Consider the following 15,016-nt stretch of genomic DNA (forward strand, 5'->3'; position numbering starts at 1 on the left):
TTGAAAATTCCACAAATGAGCCTTTGAAAGTTATTTATGTTTCATAGATTGGATGCATTACAGTCAGAACATTGATTCTTAATAATCAGAACAAAGAAAAACAAAGGAAGTATTTTGCTCATCTTTCACTGTAGTTCAGTTAACTTCTGTGTTTGTAAATGTATGCTCTGGACAAAATCCTGAGAGCCTACTTTAACAACTTCAGCTGGGATGTTACCTTGCCTAAAACCAGGTCCTGATCCAAGCAGGTTCTGTACACTCAGTGAAAATAGCAAGGTGAATCTGACAGGCAAGCCAAAGAAAGAATCCCTTAAGCAGAGTAGTGAAACACCTCCAAAAGCCTTTGCAAAATTAATGGATCGGGTTGAAGAGCTTATGAGATCTTAAAGAGTTTGTGTGTAGTACCAGGGTAAGAGGACCCAGCTGCTGCTGGTCATTGATCCCAGCAGTATGTTTCTTTTCTTATCCCATAAAATGATTAAAAGTAGCTTTCCTGGATCTTGGGAGTTTGAGTTCAGTGATGAGGAGAAAGAACAGAGAGAATTAATTATGGTTGTGGAAACATCTCATTTGTTTATGGAGGGCAGGAATGTTAAAAACTTTTTTCAGATTACTTTTTAATAACAAATTGCACATGAGTATGGTCACGATCCAGACTGGACAGACCAGGGAGTTGCGTTTAATTCGAAATTCCCTCGGGCTAAATTAAGGTGAAACGACACCAAACGATCAGTTAAAGATTTTAACTGATTTGTGACAGAAGCAAACTGAACTGGGGAGGTGTGGTAGTAGGTGGCAGGGTTTCTCACAACAGGAATTGGCATAAGGCTACTTCTGTAAACCCTGTAACCCAGGGTAACCACATACATCAATTCAGGGAATAATGAGATCCCTCCCGTTGGTTCAGAGCAGACCCCCTTGCTTTCCAGACTCCTCCTCAGAGAAGGGCCCAGGGGCGGCTGGATCCACTCTTGGTCTCAGACTTGGTCAACGGTTTATATCTTGAAACGGATGAGGTGTAGGGATTGTGGAAAAGGAAAGAAAGAGGACGACAGAGACAGAAAAAGGAAGAGAGAAAGATTTCACCAGTCCTGGGTCCAGCATTGGTTCAGTCAGCCAAGGGGTCCAGTTCCGGTGGGCTTGCGCACCTGGGGCTTCAGTTTGTGTCCTTTTAGCATCCTTGCTCCTCCTTCGGGCGGGCACCCAAACTCGTAAGGTGAATGAGCAGTTTGTGAGCCTTTGGGCTTGGGGGTGGTTTGTGGAGTAACTTCTCCTTCCCTGCAGATCTGGCCATTGTTTGATCTTTGTATCAGAACAGGGAGCTGTGCCCCCTCCAGCACCGCCCTCCCCCTCCTGTTGCTGATGTCTGAGCTGATGGGCTTTTCACTTTGGTTCCTTGCTGTGCAGGGTTTGTCCTTAAGCAGAACTTGGCCAACCACAATTATTGAGACATTAACTCTTTCAGTCTCTCACAGAGTACAATACTTACTACTATAAAGCCAACCACGCACAGCATAAAATTCTGTATGAATAAAATCTTTTGGGTTTGATATGGCTGAACGTTAAAGGGTCTCAAACTCCCTTTACACTAAAAAGTGTCTTTGGAAAATAGTCTTATAGTAAAGATATATATAGTGTGTATATATATATATATATACACACTATATATATATATATATGAAAAGATATATATAGTAAAGATTCGTGTGTTTGGCAGCTACAATATTGTGGTACTGGTGGGGCCTGTGTGTTCACTCATGGAACATCTTGTAGATGGTTGCCTTTTTTAATGAATTTTTTTCTCAGTTGTTAATTTAAATAACATTTTTAGGGGTGGTCTACTGTATTATTTTAATCAGATTGACAACTGACCAGGAATAGAACTTTCTACATGTATTTGTCCATTTTATATATTTTGAGATGATACAGGCTCCTATTAGTGTGTTTTGTCAAATTTTATGTAGGATATTTTATTAAAATATTTTGGGATATTGCTTGCACTGAATTTCTATTTTTGTTGTATAACTCTTTTTTCATCTTGTTCTCATACAACTTTTATCATTTTTACAGAAGTATATATATGCTATGAATCCTAAATTTTTTTTTGCATCCCAATTTTAACTTTGGCTTCTGATATGTAAAGTGCTTTTGGGTTTCATCATAACTTCTAATAAAGTTTCCTCAATTAGAAGGATTTTGCTAGTTGGCCAAGAAAAACCTCAGAGCCTGATTAAAGAATTTCAGAAAGGCTTTAATCAATAATCTCACAAGGAAGAGAAGATTATTCCCATAGCAAAACCAAACAAAAGCACATAAAACTAAAAGCTTCTGCTGAGATTGGTTACAAAGCTCACCATTAATTTCTGAGCCTCTCCCATTTGCCAGCTGGCCTGTTTTAAATAGAGATGCTCTATAACCATCTTGTGCAATTGTATTTTAACAAAGTAAAATCATGGAACATGAGTAAGAGGAAGCATACCTGTCTTTTTCCTTGCAACATAGTATGATCTTTTCTCAGGTTATGTTTAGTATTTGTAGTCATTGTAGATTTTAATTGATAGGCTATTAAGCTAGAAGACATAGTGGTGAGAAAGAAGGTAGTAATTTAAAAATAAATAAATAAAAATGAATGGGACTGGAAGAAACAAGTTGAGTCACTGATTCCAATTCTTTGTGAAAACAGAAAGCCAATCACTTTTAGCATAATCATTGTTGCAGAATACCCCTTGTGAAACTGAATGCATCAATTAAGAGTGTGCAATTGAATATATAATTTGAAATGTCCTTGGTCTGTGTAGTTACATCAGATTTTTTAATTTTATTTCAGCATAGTATGAAGTCATATTCATAAATCGCTAATTTCTTTTAATAACAGTAAGGCATTCATATCTTCATATGTGATTTCTGTTAGGCCATTGCTGTCTTTTTGTGCCAGACTTCTGAGTACAGAATGCAGCTTTGGGAAATTTTGCTTCTAAGCTATTCTAGTTACTTAATGATGTCATCCTTGTGGCAAAGGTTCTGAGATCAGGATATCATGAGGCTTGAAGATATGTATGTACAAATTCTGCAGAGAGAGTTAAACAAGGAAAAGCTGAAGGGCTCTTTATAAATGAGCAACAATGCAATAAAAGATTACAGCAAAGGACATACATTGAAAAGTCTGTTTCCTAGTATTTCCCTTAAATGTTTTAAGCATCTTTCTTACCTTTCCTCCTTAATTGTTCTAAAAATTCTTCTAAATTTCCATATTCCTTTTAATATTTATGAACCTACTGAGAAGTAGACCTTTAAAACATTTAACATAGATGTTATGTAATAAAAGATAAAGGCTCACTAAATTATCTGTAGTTTCAGCTAGTAGATCAGTCACTAAATAGGACCCGAGGAGAAAGCCTTACCTGTTGTAATCATCAATTTAGCCTCTGAATTATTAGTCTGAGGTGGTAAATATACCTGAAAGATTTCTGCAGCTGCTAATGATACTACTTTGCACCACCTGCATGCTTGTGGAGGCAAGCAATCTTTTTTACTTGGAAAGTTGCAGTTCTGTGAATAACAAAGTTATTTTGTGGGTGGAACAGCTGTTTTGCTACATTGCTTTCAGAATCCAGATCTTCATCCTGTGCTGTCAAAGAATATAAATTCAGAAGTATGGACAAATGGTTCCTCTCTGCAATTCTGTGTTCTTGAGAATCTAGCAAAGTTTTTCTGTTATCCTTTCCATCAAATATCATCCTCATTTCAGTGGTTCATATTGCCAGACTGTTTCTAATAAAAGGCTGCAAGAGCATGTTCCAAGGGGATTTTGAGGAGCAAGGGTAGGAATTAATAATTTCTGGAGTGCTCTTTCTTTTAAGTAGCTCACTAAAGACAATTGTCTTTATAATAAAGCTTTAATTTGGGAGGGGCATAGGGAAAGCTCATAGACTGCAGATTTGTCATTTTGGATCTGGTATCTGAGGGTTCTCTTCTTACTTAAGCACTGTCAAGTTTGATTAGTATTAGTGAAGCTTCTAAAAATGGTTTGACCAAGTGTATTTTTACGTGAAGGAAGCTGTTTGGAGGACAATTGTGGAATGAGATTCACTAATAGCAAACACAGCATTTAAAAATTATTGGGTTTGTTTCTAAGGTTTTGTCCCATGGTGGTTTTTGTTCAGTTTTTAGTACACACACATTATTCACAAAAGTAAAGGAGAAGGAGGAATGCGGAAGGTGTGATGTCATATGAAACACAAACTCTATGCACAGTGGACATATGGAGTCCAGTTCATTAAAAGAGGCATTTAAAAAAAAAAAAAAAAAGCTCTACTGCTTGTGTGGGATCCTGGGCAACAGACCATTGCTTTAATAGTTTAGTATATATGGCAGTTTAAAATCTCTCGGAGATACAAATTAAAATTTAACACTTAAGACAACTGTCTATAATGGAAAGCTCTGTTACACTGCTAATACTTTGTGATCATTAGCACAACTCACTTGCAATTTGAAATAGCTTTAACAACTGGGCACAGCCAAGTAGCATTAATGATTCATTACTGTTTAATGGACCCTTTAATCTGGGCCTTCACACTAGTTTTATTTTAACTGCTGTAGTGCTAAAGCTTACATGATGAATTACAAAAAAAGAAGATAGATTATTATGATGAAAGTGTAAGCAAAGCCTGAACTCTATGGGAATATGGGTAATTTTTCAGTTGCTAAGTCATACTGACTAGGGAAACTTTTTTTTTTCATGTGCAAAAAAATATCATTGTCTTTAAAACTCTTGATAACTATATAGGATATTCATGTGAACTAACTCTTTGGAATTTGAGTAACAATTTTGTTAAACTGAGAAATTGATTGAGAAGTCATACATGTATGTATGAATCGTCAGGACCAGTTCTAGTTCCATTTTAAAAGAGAACATAGTTTAATGTTTCTTCTTACATCTCCTTTATGTTTTTTTTATTACAATGCTGTAGTAATGGAAATATCAATATTTGCTGGTGTTTTTCTAGCAAATCATTATAGAAGACCTGATTCATTTAATGATAGGGTTTATTCCTTAGATTCCAAATCATGAATGTAATACGAATTTCAGAACTTTTGGATTATAAATAGGTAATCATATTTTCTATTCTCTTCGGTGACAATCCGAGCTTTTTAACAGAAAAGAAAAGAAAGAACAGCCAGTTTGTCATATCATTTTATAAGGGCTCTACTGTTACAGTTTGGGAGAGAGAAGGGGGGAGCTGTTTAGCTGATGTTAAGATGCTACTACAATTTCACATTGATTCTGAAAAGGTACCAGGGAGATGTATAATTTTTTTTTTTTCACCTTTTCTGTTACATAGATCTATTTCATATCATCAGCCATTTTGATTTATTTGGGTTATTTTGCCAAAGATTTCCTGTACCTGATAAAACTCAGTAATTAATTCTTGGGATGCATGTTAATTGAGTCATTCTATAGAATAAAAATTGTTTTAGGAAAATGACTTATCACAAATACTAAACTGCATATGTTTTTATTATAAGTGTAATATATTTTGATACTGTCATAATTTTTGCATTGCTTTCTGCCAGTTAACTACATCTTGGTTTGCGAGGATGCACCCCCGTCCTATTTTTACTAGAGTAGTGGTATATTTGTGTGGTTTGGGGCTATTCACAGATCATCTTTGAAAATGGTTTTATTACTTTCTTGATATTAATATTGCTATTAATGTGATTTCATTGTAAGTATTAATATCACATGGACAAAAATGTTGACGAATTAAAGTTGCCAAATGATAGCCTCACAAGTTAGGAAGTACTAGCATGAAGGTGTTTGTATACCCTTTACTGGCTTATCTTGAATTGCAAGCCTTATGAGACTTCCATTTTGTTTTTATCATTATTTCTTCCCCAGTCTCTGTGTCTCATGCACTACACAGAACAGGTAGTTCTCATTTAATAAGCCACAGTTTTTCTGGGTTTTATTTTCTTCTAATTCACCATATGATCCAATGTCTTAATTTATATTTACTGTTTGTCAATTTTTTGAGAAGGAACTGAGGCACAGCAAAACTGTTTTCTAATTTTCAGTGTCCGGTTTTGGACAAGAAGACTCATGTTTTTTTCAGGGACAGTTGGTATTGTGTAGCATTTCATACACGCAAAGCCCAGCTCCCATTGCGTTCACCAGCAGCTGCACACGCTCAGCATTTCTGCAGGTCAGATCACACATTCTCAAGCCAATGACTCAGAAAGTACAGCCATTAAATGAGTACTTGTAAAAAGTTTGATTGAACTGACTTGACTAGTAATTCACCAGAAGTGCATTAAACACAGAGTTTCTCAAGGTGGTATTCAGTTGCCTTCCAGTTTCTGTCTCATCCACTATACATCTTTCAGTTTCTGCAGGTAGTTAAATAGAGGTCCTGTAAACAACAGTGTCTTCCGTTACCTGAATTAATGTGGTTCAGCCTGTTTACTGATCTTCTTATAACTGTATTATAGGGTGAAAATATCTTTAGGATACTGACACAATTTCCTATACAATTCTTTTTCACACTAGCCTGTCCCAGTAACCCAAATTTCTGTCTTAGCTCTTTGCCCTCTTTATCTTCACCAACCATAGAATCTTATAGATGAGGTTTAAATTTGTTGAATTACTCCCCTAATAATGTATTTCTTACTAAATTCTGTACTTGTCATGTGGTACTATATTTGTATTTTACTGAATCATTAATAGAGACCAAATATTACAGATACCGTTTTATATACTGATGTTGATTTGAGTTGAAATAAAAACTCCTTCCTGCTGCGTATTTAAGGTGCTGGCTATTCTGGTCAGAGCCGTAGTGGATGGTATGGCAGATCGCACTGGAGAGGTAGCAAGTGGATTGAAGGGGAAATTGCAAGAGCTCTTCGGCAGAGTAACTTCACGAGTGACAAATGATGGGGAGATCTGGAGACTTTATGCCCAACTTTATGGAAATGGACAGAATCATAGTGGTGAAGATATTGAAAAGGTAAGTGCGTTGTGAGGTATACGTTTTTATGGATACACACTTCTGGTACAAACATTGAGTTCTCTAACAAACTATAGTGCTGTAGTAAGACATGTTCTTGTTCCGGCCGTGTTTCGCTTTAGTGTTTCTATAAGCTTATTTTCTGCTTTTCATGTTCCTACAGCACACACTTTTATTATTGAATAGGAGCAAGATGGTTTACATCAGGTTTTGCAAATTTTTAAAAATTATCTCTTTTATCAGTATGATATCCTATCATAGCATATGTGCATTGTCTTGGATTTGTATTCTGAAACTTTTCTTGGCAGCAATCTAATGTCTATAATCTAATGGTGGTGTTTGTTTTTTTTAAAATTGGAGTCTTTGATTCTGAAGACAAGATATTGCTGCTTCTGGAAAAAAGTGGATCTTAATGGCATGATCCAGTAGCATCATATATATAGCCATCTATATTCTTTGCAATCACTAAGGCAAAATGCATTTAAGATAGTCTGTACCACAGTTAGAGTTCCCAGAGAAAAAGTGCTTTGTCCTCCCTTAGCTTAAAATCGAATTAAATAATGCTATTTAATTCTTAATCTGTTGAACCACTGGTTTCTCTTTACCTGTCTCTGGTTTTGCTATGTTAACTTCCATCTCTTGCTCCTATCACTTCCCAGGTAATTGAGTTGATTGTGTTTCCAAAATAACCACTCTGCACTGCTAGAAGTGTTCTTTGTTGTATGCTAGAGTGTGCTTTTCATTGGTATTAAATTTCAAAAATACAAATAGCCTTGCACACTCCAAAAATACTTATGGGTTATCAGATCTTCAGTGACGCTGAAAATACACATTCAGTATGTTTCCTAATGGGGGAATGCCTTTGGCCTGGGCAAAAATGTCAGTCTGGAGGATTGCTCGTCACTTGATGTTAAGCGTATTAAGCAGATGGTTGGGCCTACAAATTGTATGCCTGTGGGCTTAAAAGTATTATTATTTGGGCCTCACTCATTGTCTTCCTCTTTATGCTCTGCCCTGTGAAATGCCTTGTTTGGTCATTGCCCGTATGCATTATACCTCCAATTCCTCCATTTTTTCCTTCCCTAGTTTTCTTTACAGCTGAACAATAAAAGGGATTTGGCCTATTTAGAATTCAGGAATACAGACACTGCAATATCCTGTAATATATCCTTAAATTCTTACTCAGACATGCAAAGTAGTAGAGACCCTGTCTATACTATAAATGTAATCATTTCAGAATCTGGTTACATCACAGTATATTTCACTAACCCAGTTGAAAACATGGTTTCAATTTGTAGAGTAGACAGGACTCTAACTGTGTTTCCTAATCAGACTGGTTATGGAACATGCTTACGGTCTAGCTTGCCCTGCAAAATGGAATGATGTTTATAAATACTTAAGGTATGCTTACGTGTGTATCCAAGTATCCTGGTATGACAGTACCATAGATATAGATCACAAAAGAGCAAAACTGCCTACAGCCACAGCTTATATTAATTTACAGTGTAAAAATTAATTTTTAATACATTAGATAATAACTGGTAGCTTTTCTGATACCATATTATAAAGTAAAAATGTTAAAAATAGTATTTATTGGCTTCACAGCCACAAGCACCATCATGTGTCAGTCAGATATTAAGTGAATATATCTGTAGAAAAAATCCAGATGTATTGTTGCAGTTTTCCACCCATATTTATTATGCAAAAGGTCAATGAATTCTGAAAGGGCATTATTGACTGTATGTGGCATCACAGGACAAAGAGTTGGGAACAGATCTATCATAATGTCATGTACCTCCTTAGAAATATAGGGTTTGACCTTTATTCCATATTTTAGTGCAGATTTAATTATATTTAACCAATTTTGTTCCTAACATTCCATTTGAAAGAACAACCTTGTATGTCTGGCTGTTGTAAAGGGTGGGTGGGTTGTTGGTTTTTTTACCTTTCTGCTGTGCTGCTGTATTTGATGCCGTGAATCCCTAGAGTCTACAGTTACAATTCACAACAGTGCTTTGTAAATTGAATCAGACAGGATTTACAAGTTAGGAGTGTAAAACTATTGAAGTGTTGGGTTTGTGGGGTTTTTTTTTTAGCTTAGCATATATTTACTTTTACACTTTTATGTATCCGACCTGCCACCTCATTCAGTACTTCATTCTTTCCTATGCTGAATGCAGTCCAGTCTACCCCTTTCCCACCAAGGAATCTTTCCAACCTTCAGGTTTCCTGCTGATCCATACCCAGGCTATGAAAAGCTTCTGTTCCTTGAACTTTCCCCGGCTCGTAACTGTTTCCTTCCAGGATAAATCCAGGTTCCAGAAGAACAAACAAACAGCCTACAAGACTTTGAATTCTTTCCCCTCCCTGACATCTGTCAGCAAAACCCCCCTAAACTGCTGCTCTGACTCAGGCACGTGCAGACTGAAATCAGATTGCTGTAAAAACTGTTGTTCCTTCTCTTGGAAGTTCTTGCCTCTGCTGGCCAGAACCACTACCCATTATAACCTAGGCTATTATGAAAAAAATTAATTTGCTCTGGTTTGATTTAATATACCTTTACTGCAATTTACAGCAGCATGAACAGTTCAATCATTCGTGCCATAGCGATTGGAACTCTGGTGAGAGAGAGAAGGTAGAAGCTTCTGGGGTCATGACCCTCAAATTTAATCTTTGGTCAGCAATCCAAAGTCATTATTGTACTCATGTACACATACTGCACTGAAAGTTGTTATTCCTTTATGTGATATTTAAACTCTTTAAAAAGATTTGTCATTGAAACAAGCAATATAACTTCTGGCATGTCTTTGTTTTGTATTTCTGATGCTGTAGAAAGAAAACAAAACTCAAAAGCAAAAATTAATTTCTTCTGCTTAAATTTTTCATGTTTTTTTTTCCTTAATGGGACCCTCCTTCCATATTATTTACATTTATTTTTCCTGTTCTCACTGAGAACCAGAGCAGTATGGCAGCTAATAGCTGTGTCTGTAAAATACTTTATTCGCCAAGAATACATATACAGAAAGAAAGCTTTGATGTATTCAATTATAATTTTTTTAGGTACAAAATGCTGTTTAAAGTGTGAATACAAGTATTTTTCCATTTTTCATGTGCATTTAATTATGATGACTTGGCAAACATGGGTCACATCCATCAGTCTAGACAGATTTTTAAAAGATAAAAATTAGACACATGTTACTTTATATGCTTCTCATACTTGAGATGCGATATTGGTGAAGAACATCTGTGTTACAGCTGGTGCTTACTGTTGCAGAGGACACTACTCCAACTCACAGGAAATCAAGCATAGTAAAGATACATTCATTTTCTGGATTGAGCACTGTTTTGTAGATACTTAAAACTAAATTAGTCTCCCAGTTTGTTTTCTCACATATTGATCTTTTTGGTTTTTTCCTCCTTGCAGTCACTGCAGTGTCTCACTAAAGCACATAAATGTGAAATTCAATCAAGTGATTGGGAGAAAGATGTTTCTTCTTTTAAAGAAGTGGTAAAAGGAGCCATAGAGATTGCACATGGTACGTTCTACCTGAAAAGAACTTTTATTATTCATGAAGAGTATAGCAAATATTTATTAAGCTTAGTAACAAAATAATACTATACTTTACCCATTATATTTATTCCTACTACTGGGAGTCCTCTAACAGAGAGCACGATCCTGATAGTGCTTACAAAAATATACTTGGAATGAGGCAGAAATGGTGTTTGCTGAGTCATATGACTGGTAAAAATGGAATAAATTAATTTCATGGTCTAGCAATTTCATAATGCAAGTGAAAATGTTCATCTCAGTCCTCAAATCACCACCTAAGTTTGATTGACTGTGCCAGTCAGGAGATGGACAAAACTTAGACTCAGTAAGACTATTGGCTGTGCAGTTATGCTTATGTTTAAGAAGGATACATATACCTGTTGGGTTTAGAGTTATCTTCTCAAAATAACTTGGCATTCTTTTTCTTCGTGTTTCTTTTGGGGGATATTACATTAAAAAATTGTTTATGGAAGGTATCAAGATTTTTAATTAAATGTTGTTGTTTAAAGATTATTGCTATAGAGGTAATGCCTTTTTTGTTTTGTGGTCCTTTTCTTCTGTGTTTGGATTCTAGTGGCTATAAAATGCAGTAAGAACAAATCTAATCATCAGGAAGCTTTGCAGATGCTTTCTTCAGCTCGGCTCAACTTACGTGGCTTGTCATCCAAAGCAAAGGTAGGAATGTTTGAAAGCTAGGAACCCTTGTTCTGTTGCCAGAAACGATTTCTCTGGTTTGAGTCAATTACAGACAAATAATACCTGCTTGTCCCAGTGCATCATCAGATGGATATTCACCACTATGCTATTAAGGATTGCACTTTTAAGTAGACTTTTATTTCCCTTCTTCCTGCTAGGCTTTGACTGAAATAAACCTACTAGTCTAAGAGATAGCATTGACATTTTATGAGTACGTTAGAATTTTACTTAAAATGTTGGGCAAACATTTGAATGTTTGGAAGAAATCAGTCATTTCAAAAACCTGTTCCTTATGTGAGTAGTCATGGGGGAAGCAGGGCAGTCTCAGAAAGAATGGATCTAAACCTGCAGAAAGGACCAAAATGTGTCAGGACTACTTTGCATCACTTGAAGTGTTTTAAAAACAGTTATTTATTAAAAGAGAGAACTAATTTTTAATAAGGTTTTCATGGATACCCTACCAATTCAGATATTAATTCTTTGGAAAATGTCATCGTGTTTGAATCATATGTTTTGTTTTTGGAGTCGTGCCTCCATTGCCAGGCACCCAAAAAGCCATGTCTGTTTCTGCACCATTATTATCCTAATTTTACCCTTAATTTTACAACGTGAGACACAACCATTGTTTAACTGAGGACTGATCTGGAATACATTTTCATTCAAAATACACTTAATGTCTTAAAGAAGTATTCTTCCTGGCTGTGTGTGGGGTTTAGTAAATGTGAAGTAGAGAGCATAAGTTTTATAACGTGTGCTTGTGTTACAAAGTGTTGATCCATCATCAGTGTGCTAAACTTGGCTCACTCTCTTTTTAAGTCCTATAATTTTAAGGATAAAAGCCTAGGAAAGTTGTATAAGCAGACACAAGCTGGCTTCATAACTGTGCTTTTAGATACTGGCATACATAATTCTTTGGAATGTGGTGAAAAAAGCCGCAACATATATGTTTTGTTGTGATTCACAAAACGGTTTAGAAAAAAAAGTGTGTAGACTGAGCATGACTGTAGAGAAAGCAAGACTACTTGACATAAATTACATAAATACAAGTACAGGTGGTTTATATTATGCAAGATCATGCAGTATCTGAAAGTTTAAGAATAGGTGAGTCTGGTAAATTGTATTCTTAATTCCTGAAGGCACTAATTAAATGAACATCTATATTATTGGCAGGTAATAGTGCCTCTAAATTTTATGGCACTTCTGAGAAAACTGACATGCTAGAGATAAAGCTATTGGTGTGACCTCACTGTTTTTGTATACTTTCCAAAATGCCATCTTATTTTTAATTTGAAGTCATATTGAATTTCCAAAGTGTGTTGTGGTTTAAAAACTCAGTCATCTTCTGTAAGTTCCTATGCACAAACAGTTTAGCACAGTTTATGCCTGTCCAAGCTTGACTGCAGCATCCCCTTTTGCTGCCTTGTGAGTCAATATTGGGGGGGGTCTTCTTTTTAACAGAGAAAAGCACTTTAAAACATGGGCTAAGAGCAGACTCAGTAGTTAAAATTTCAGAAGGAATAAAGGAAAAGTGAAAGTAACTTTTAAAGGATAAAAGTCCAAAATTTTGTAGTCAGGACATGCAATTGCAACAAAACAGTAGTTTTTGTATAGGTGAAACAATGTCACTTCTCAGACTTCTTGCCTTTCCTGGGATCTCTGTCTCTGACATTCCAGCTCCTGTGTTGTGACAGCCTCATGATGCACCCACAGTCTGCTGAAGGCTGCAACTCGAAAATGTGTTGTTAATGGGCTCCTTTCTGTACACAGCCTTCTGGGCAGTCGCGTGCTCTGGCAAATAGCATAGTGGGCTCTCTTCTGCTCCTTGCCCCATGGATCATTTGGATCTGACAGGTGGGATCTCCGAAAAGGAGAAAGGTCATGGAGCTGTATCATAAATGCATGAAATGTGGGTACTGTTGTGGGGAAACATGGGGCACAAAGCCCAAAGAATGATGGTGTGTGAAATTTCCCCAGGCTCCATCTAGTTTAATAGATCTCTTTAACTGTGTGTGTGGGGGGAAAAAAAACCAAAACCAAAACCAAAACCTAATTGTATCATCCTGATTTATTTAACTGTCTTAGAAAGAACCAAACTTTTTTGTCACATTACCAGTGTGAGGTTTTGGGGCTGAAAGTCAGAAAAGTTTCTGAACTTGTTGCAGGAACTTGTTCCTATTTTTGTGTAACAAGTTCCTTTGTTCAGTGACAACACTGTTCTGAGGCACATTGAAGACCTTGGTTCAGGCTTTTTTATGTACATTTTTGTTTATATATGTATCTGTATTGTCCCATTATGTTTTGATGATATAATGATGTACAGATGTACTCCAGAGCAACTTTTGTCTTCTGGGTTTGTTTTTGTCTCTAAATGTAGGCTTTTCGTTTGTGTCAAATGAAGTGTGAATTACTCTCCCTTTACATAATGAAGGGGGAACATATGTTTGGGGTCCTCCACCACCATATTTCTGTGGAGTGGTACCTCACACAGCCTCCATATTACTTGAGTCAAATGACAGGTCCTGGCCTTACAATAGCAACATGTTCTGGTGCAGCATGCACAAAGCTCCAGTCAGAGCTTGCGTATCTCAAGGCTTTTGACAAGTCATTTAGCATTCCTCTCCCATGGTTTCCCTGTAAATATGTGAAGATTATGACTGGTCATGAGTTAGCTGCTTTGTGTTTCTGTTAATGTCTCAAGGTCTTTAAGAACAAACTATTTTTATTACTCTGTAGTGTTTTGTTTTCTCTTGTATAACTTAATTACACACAGATGAATATCTGCACCCATGCGTGTCTTGACATCAAGTGTTAAAACATGTTTATTTGAGGTTTTGGAGAAAATGATGCAACAGAATATGACACTGGGAAAAATGGCCATTAAAATTCACAACTACTAATTTATCAGCAGGTGGGTTTGTAAACTGCAGTGACAGTTATGTGAGATGGTCTTTTGAGTTTCATGGTAAAGTCCTTTACTTTCAAGGAGATCAGGAGTCAGAGTAGGCAGCCAGGTCAGAGCAGAAACCCAGCGTCCACAGGAGGATTCAGCCCCTTGGCAAAATATCAGGTGTGTGACACAGACCTCAGGTCTATACGTGTGTGTGTGTGTGTGTATATATATGCATCTTCTGTTTATTAGCCACAAAATGGCCTTTTTAAAGAGAGAGATACCAAAAATACAAAAGGCAGGGTGGTGGTGATGAGCATTCTGTATTCCGTCTCTGGGCTGAACCAGGGAAACTATATATATATTTTAAAATAATGTATTTCTTTTTGTCGTGCAGCAACTTTTTGTAGATGTAACAAGTAATGAGATTCACAGTGAGATAGCTGATGAGGTGACAACTATGGACAACATGATTGCTGAACTTCAGGAACTGAGCAACCAGCTGAGAGACCAGCGCTGACATACGGAGCAGATTTCGTGACAGGAAGACAATAATGACATGTTTCTTTTGTCAGAGCTTTTGCTGATGAAATGGTAACAATTCTAATGCAACAACACTTTCAATAAACACTTTTCTGTACAGTGCTGTTCTTGTGTTCAGCTTTCTTCAGAGTTCAGGCTGCTTTTTAAGATTCTTATCTGCTCTCCCTGTCTCACAAAAGTTCCATGTTTTGGTTCCTCAGGCCCAGATTTTCTGGAAATTCCCTATGGAATTTCGCCTTGTTGCATCACCTTGTATTTATAAGGCGATTATTGAGGATTAGTTCTGCCTGACTGCATCACACCCAGGTGCCAGGCCTCTGCAGAACAGCCCACCGA

General features: G+C 36.6%; 1 protein-coding gene across 1 annotated transcript in view; it reads left to right on the forward strand.

Moving 5' to 3' along the window:
• Window positions 1-14,777, forward strand: part of TTC27 (tetratricopeptide repeat domain 27) — a 141,621-nt gene extending 126,844 nt beyond the window's left edge. Inside the window, exons 17-20 of the mRNA XM_075043125.1 lie at window positions 6,807-7,004; window positions 10,429-10,540; window positions 11,129-11,229; window positions 14,535-14,777. Of these exons, the coding sequence (XP_074899226.1) occupies window positions 6,807-7,004; window positions 10,429-10,540; window positions 11,129-11,229; window positions 14,535-14,657 (534 nt within the window). The 3' untranslated portion in view covers window positions 14,658-14,777. The remainder of the gene's footprint in view (window positions 1-6,806; window positions 7,005-10,428; window positions 10,541-11,128; window positions 11,230-14,534) is intronic.
• Window positions 14,778-15,016: the final 239 nt, after the last annotated feature.

The sequence above is a fragment of the Buteo buteo genome, chromosome 12, assembly GCF_964188355.1.
Source record: "Buteo buteo chromosome 12, bButBut1.hap1.1, whole genome shotgun sequence".
In the NCBI taxonomy this organism is placed as follows: Eukaryota; Metazoa; Chordata; class Aves; order Accipitriformes; family Accipitridae; genus Buteo; species Buteo buteo.